The sequence below is a fragment of the Lactuca saligna genome, chromosome 2 (assembly GCF_052625555.1).
Source record: "Lactuca saligna cultivar CGN05327 chromosome 2, ASM5262555v1, whole genome shotgun sequence".
In the NCBI taxonomy this organism is placed as follows: Eukaryota; Viridiplantae; Streptophyta; class Magnoliopsida; order Asterales; family Asteraceae; genus Lactuca; species Lactuca saligna.
In genome coordinates this window covers 106272594-106279143 of record NC_136418.1, presented here as the reverse complement: position 1 = coordinate 106279143, position 6550 = coordinate 106272594, and the positions used below count along the sequence as shown (strand labels likewise).

The 6550-nt window shown below is 34.4% G+C and overlaps 1 protein-coding gene across 1 annotated transcript; it reads left to right on the top strand.

Moving 5' to 3' along the window:
• Positions 1–4655: 4655 nt before the first annotated feature.
• On the top strand, positions 4656–6231 carry LOC145031298 (putative aldo-keto reductase 4). The gene is made up of 4 exons (XM_078979818.1): positions 4656–5001; positions 5095–5295; positions 5386–5661; positions 5766–6231. The coding sequence occupies exons 1-4, from the start codon at positions 4729–4731 to the stop codon at positions 6099–6101; spliced, it is 1086 nt and encodes a 361-aa protein (XP_078835944.1). The 5' UTR covers positions 4656–4728; the 3' UTR covers positions 6102–6231.
• The last annotated feature ends 319 nt before the right edge of the window (positions 6232–6550 follow it).

Genomic DNA, 6550 nt, shown 5'->3' with positions numbered 1-6550 from the left:
CAAGACTATTTATCCTAAATAGTCTTTTATCAACGATGTCTACTTACATGACTGACCATTTATACTATAAAATGAAAATGGGGTTTTACAACTCTCCCCCGCTTATAGAAATTTTGTCTCTGAAATCCTACTCTTAAGACACTTTAGGAAAAAACCAACACTATCCTACTGGGCCTTTACATGATCAACCTAATATCTAGCAGATGTTGTTGCATCAAATTCGCCCCTCCGTACTTAATCGGTCGTAGAATTTCATATTCTACCACAGACGTACTCCTAGAATCATTGCGAAGTCTTCCAAAACCAGGAATTTTTCGGTTTGGACTACAATTGATGAACACCTTTAGAAGTAAAATTTGCACACAATCAACTTGATTAATTATGAAAATTCATCTACGATATCCAAACAAAATCAACTTCTCGAAATATGCCTCTAAAAGGCACACAATCTAGATTACAAATGGTATTTCAACCTAGTTATGGTGTTCCAACATCCTAAATTTGAACCAAAACTACTATAATGGGTTTACTAGCTTGACAACACTGGAACCAATACTCTAATATTGGTGATAGATTTATTTTACGACTTGCTTATCTTTTAACCTACTAGATTATAATGAACATTAGGTCACCTAACAGCCCTCTTACAAGGATCTAACTACATTACATATATCAAGGGTATAACTAGTGTTTGAGCAATTCGTCCATGTTACGTTTGGATACTTATCGAACTACTAGGATTTCAATAGCAGACCACTCTTGTCGTCATCCCCCCCCCCTCGGGCATAAAGACTCATGATCAATATTTCGATGGTGGTAAAGAATCACAACCATTATCTGACTATCCTAAAGGAACTTAATCGTCCTCCTTTATTGATATCTTACTTATCACAATAGATCTTTGCTTTTTAAATGTTTAAGGCTTCAATTATTTAGAGGTCCTTAATCTACATTGTATATATGCTAAAGTCTAACTGTTGTCCTATGTCAACTTATAAATGTTAAAATTTGATCCTAGTTTTATATTGATTTGTATGCTTATTGACTAAAGGAATAACTAAACTAAACACGTACTCTACCCTGAAACCTAATATAACATTGAAGTATTACCATTTGCTTAATAGGCATTGTTCTTTTTAAATGGTCTCCACCTATGGATTGGTAGTTGTACTTATGAAATGGGTTGAGTAAATTCTTACTATATTTGAAATCAACACTCTAGGTCTGGTGTATATCTTGAGTACTCGATGCTTTCTATGCAAAACTCCACCACCTATTGAATTCCGGAATCTTTGTTGCGAGGTTATATTCTTCATTCGCGATGATACGAACATAGATGGTTCTCTTGGCTATCTGATCTGCACCTGGGAATTTAGATAGTTCCTAAATCCTATTAGTCACTTGGGAGGAAAGACCAACCTTTCCTTGAGAAGCAAGAAACTCATAGCCTATGGGTAATCTAACAGGACACTTCATTTTTTTGTTACCCGAAAACAAAACTAACTGTCTCCTCCTACTCGTGCTGCTACTCTCCTAGGCTTTTATGTCAAAATTGAAAGTTGAACTTCCCTTCGTAATTTCTTCTTAAGGGTCGGTTCCCCCCCCCCCCACCACCCCACCCCACTTTGGTTCGACCCATCATCTGCTGGTACTTGTAAATTAAGCTAGCTCATCCTATGTCATCCGTGTCTCCCTTTGACTTTGAAGAAACTTGTGGTTGTCATCTCCAATGACTTTCGACATTCTCATCGTATTATTAGTGATCATGCCCACCGTAAGTGGTTTTCTTGCATGGCACGACCAAAACAAGATAAAGTCATGACAGACACAACATTGCCTAGTAATCTACTAACGCATACAAATGAGGATTTTATTGTAATAACATTTTACAAGCAATAACGATGATTGTTGTGTTACATATTAACATACGTACGGAAAAATAGATATAACAGCATACTATCAAACATTTCTACTAGTGTTACTTATTCTTTTTGATGGGATACATCACCACTCCTTTATTGGATGTGGGTTCATTTTCCAACAAATGTAGAACTTCTTCCTTTTTCCTGGGGAACCACAAGTGTTGGAGTTTGAATCCTTCCTATTGCTAACTGTATGCAATCAGCTGGTTCTTGTGTTTGGCATCGTACCATCAAGCTTCTTGGTTATTGTTCGCCAAGTTGGGTCTTTCTCCTTTTTTTTTCTTTCCTAGTTTTGTTCCTAGACCAATATCTTCTTCATGAGTGGTTCTAACAACTTAATTAACAATTTGAATGGTCATGATCTATTCGTTGAACCTGAAGACCAACCTATCAGTGATCCATCCCACGACACTAGTTAATTCTTCTAGTAAGGTATGTTAAACTTCAACAACAATCCAATCATGTAGTGATGCCTTGTCTGACATAATCATAGGGTCCTCTGCTTCGTGGTGTGTAGTTGACATTCTGTTAATATAAACAAAACCTGTCACCACCTATTCTATAAGTTTTGCTACAAAGGGTTCCTAAAGAACTAACACCTACGACATCTCTCTTCTATCTTATCATTCTCGTACTAATAGTTTCATTCTTCCTCCTGGGAGTTTGACACATGACCATGCTTCAACAACTGACTGAAAAGTCAATTTGTAATGACCTCTAATTGTATGACACTAAGGATTTATAATGAACTAGACTATTATCCCTATGAGTCAACTATTTAACATAAAAGGCACCTTCCTTCATGTTCTAAAGTGGTACAACCACATCATGGTAGTTAGCAATTATGACTGCTAATCGTTTAGCTCTAACGAAGACTATAATCCTTCTATCGATCATCTTGATCACTTTCTTCTTAATTCTTAATGGCTAAAGTCGGTACTATATTGGAAGAGGATCTCTGAACCAACTCTTTTATGCAAACTTTATTTTATTTGGACTCGATCTTTTATTGCCATTTGGGCCTAAACATAGATTCTTTTTATTTACGTTTTGCCAAAACTGTAATAAAATCTCATATAATTAAGCAAATGAAATCAAAGTTAGAATAAAATACAAAATCATTGAAATTAAGAAAGACATAAATAAAATCTTGGAGACTTTAGAGGAAGTTAACAATGCAGAGAGAGGAGCTTGGAACGTGGAAGAAAAAGCGAGATGTACTTGCGGTGGAGACGAGGCTCGAAAATTTCTATTTGAATTGAAGAGAACAAAAAGGAGAATAGATACTTACCACCAAGAAGGAGAAGGCCAAACGAGATAGGAAAAAATAGCAGGGGAAATTAGGACAAGTCGTGAACCACAGACGATGGAAAAAGGTGCGATTCTATCAAAAACTTTCTAAATCGATGAACTTTGGAAGGGAATGAGCGGGATTTCTAATTTTTGTGTTTCCTCTGACAATGAAAGATGGCGGGGGTAATTTCTTTTTTGAATCAACTTAGGTTATAGAAATTGGTATAATTAGTCTAATTAAAATTTTTATTGAAAATTTAAATTAAACATAACAAATCATATAATGTATAATACATTTGTTTGGTACTTTTTTACTTATTATGCTATTAAAAATATAATAATTAGTATCATAAAATGTTTAATGCCACTAAATCTAACAATTTTTGTAGTAGCATTAAATTGTCACTAAAAGTAGTATAGTGGCACAAAATAGATGTCACTAAAAGACTACTAAAAGACTATGTAATTAAATGTCATTTAGTTTGTAACGATATTTAATAAAAAGTATAGTTACATTATAACTGATAGATATCATATATAATATTGTTCTTTTAATGTAAAAAACCTTGTATTTATACAATATATATATATATATATATATATATATATATATATATATATATATATATATATATATATATATATATATATATAGCTTTTTAAATGAAAAAAATGCATTTATATGGTTTCAACGGTTAAAAATGTACTTATACAGTTTGAAATGTAATATGGCCAACATTGTATAAAATTAGAAAAAATTGATATTGGATTCAGATAAAAAAAACAAAATGTCAAAATTGAAAATAAATAAAAAAAAAATAAAACTTTTTGTCAAAAAAAAAAATGAAAACTTAACTTATTTGTGTAATTTTTTTTTTCAATTTTGACATATCAACGTATCATTCAACCATATAACGTTAGCAAACAATCAGTTTGACCGATCAAATAGTCAGAAACAACAATGTTGAACGGTTAAATAATCAAAATTATTACAAAATAGAAACACAACTTTCAATTTAAAATAAAAAATAACATATTACCAAAGACGAATTCACATATAAAATTAATAACTTTTATGTTATTACCTTAAATAAAATAAAAAGAACTTAATAAGGACGAAACGATGCTTCCACAATGGCTTTTGCAATTTTGGCTAACGAAGTTTGGTCTTCTTTAATCAAAAAAGTTCTATTTTCATCGAGAATCTTCCACCATCTGTCCATCCATCAGTTCTACTCACATGTGAAAGTCGTCGCTTAGGTATAAAAGTCACCATATGCATGCGCATCGACATCCAAGCAATCTCTATATATATATTTTTTTTTTATCTTTTCGGGAAGAACATCAGCATTTAGTTAACTTAAAACGTTAAATGCATTGATAGTTTATAATTATATATCATATACTGTTCTTCTTTAATTTTAAAATTAAAAATATATTACTTCGCTACTTTACATGTCCTGAATTTCCTCGCCATGGAGATCCTACCAACTACCAACTTCTCAGTCCCTATATGAGATCTGCGAGGGTTGCTTTCATCATTCACTCTGTAGAACAAGATCAAACCTCGAAAATGACAGGAGTTCGAAAAATCAAACTGGGTTCACAGGGTTTAGAGGTATCGGCTCTTGGTTTGGGTTGTATGGGCATGTCAGCTTTCTATGGAACCCCCAAACCTGAACCTGACATGATCAACCTCATCCAGCATGCCATTAACGCCGGCGTTACCTTTCTCGACACCTCCGACATCTATGGTCCTCAAACCAACGAGATCCTTATCGGCAAGGTAACTTTCTTCTAATCTATCGGTTTATGGTACTGCAACTATAATTTCGATCTTTTGTGGTTCATATAAAGCAAGCTTTTTCTTTAAGCGCAGGCTTTGAAGGGAGGGCTGAGGGAGAAAGTGGAGCTCGCAACCAAATTTGGGATCAAATACGATAGTGATGCGATGGAGGTCTGCGGAGATCCGGCATATGTAAAGTATGCTTGTGAAGCTAGCTTGAAGAGACTTGGCGTTGATTGTATTGATCTTTATTATCAACACAGGATTGACAATCGTTTGCCTATCGAAATCACAGTTGGTTTCCTCCTCTTCACACTATCTTCTCTTTCAGTCCTTAACTGCATCATCCATTCGTAATGATCTTAAATCTTTTATTATTCTTAGATGGGAGCAATAAAGGAGCTGGTGGAAGAAGGAAAGATTAAATACGTTGGATTATCAGAGGCTTCAGCATCAACCATTAGAAGAGCTCATGCTGTGCACCCAATAACAGCCATACAACTGGAATGGTCCTTGTGGACAAGAGATGTTGAAGAAGATATCATTCCTACTTGCAGAGAACTTGGGATTGGTATTGTTGCATACAGTCCTTTAGGAAAGGGATTTTTCTCCTCTGGTCCGAAGATGCTCGAGAAGTTGGAAGATGGTGACTTCCGTAGGGTATGTTGGTTACCCTATATACTCTCCTCTAATTCAATAATTTTAACTTCAAATTTACCACTGAAGAGGCCGTTATATGATGTTTTGTTTTTATTTTTTTGTAGTATATGCCGAGGTTCCAAGCTGAAAATCTTGAACATAACAAGATCATGTATGAGAGGGTGAATGAGATGGCAGAAAAGAAGGGGTGCACCCCATCACAGCTAGCATTGGCTTGGGTTCACCACCAGGGAAATGATGTGGTGCCAATTCCAGGAACTACAAAGATTGAGAATCTTGAACAGAACATTGGAGCTTTATCTGTGAAGCTAACACCAGAAGATATGGCTGAACTTGAAGCTATTGCTTCAGCTGATTCAGTGAAGGGAGACAGATATGGTGCTGGAATTGCAACATATAAGGATTCCGATACTCCTCCATTGTCATCTTGGAAAGCTTAATCAATGATGCGAATCTGTAGTTTGGTGTAAGCATGCTTAATCAACACTGGGAGAGACGGAGAGTAGTCTCTTTTGTTTCCCATGTGCTTGTATATGCATGTCTGAAATAAAAAGGTTATTGTTTTTTTTATGAACTCTTAGTAGTACGTTAATCAAGGTATTGTAGAGGGAAGGGGTCGAATACAATATTTTAAACCAAAGGTGGTCGAGGTTTCATGGTAGACAAAAGATATAGAATTAAGAGTAAGTTATAAAAAGTTAAAAATAAGAACACAATATTTTCTAAGTTTAGATGCAATTTCCCATTTATGAAGTTTAACAATATAAGCCCGATAAATGTTGTGGAATAAACCTTAAGTGTGAAGTATAAGGTCCTTTTATCTCTTCTATATATTAAACACTAAATATAACATTAAGTTTGCTCCAACCCAATTTGACATCACATTAAC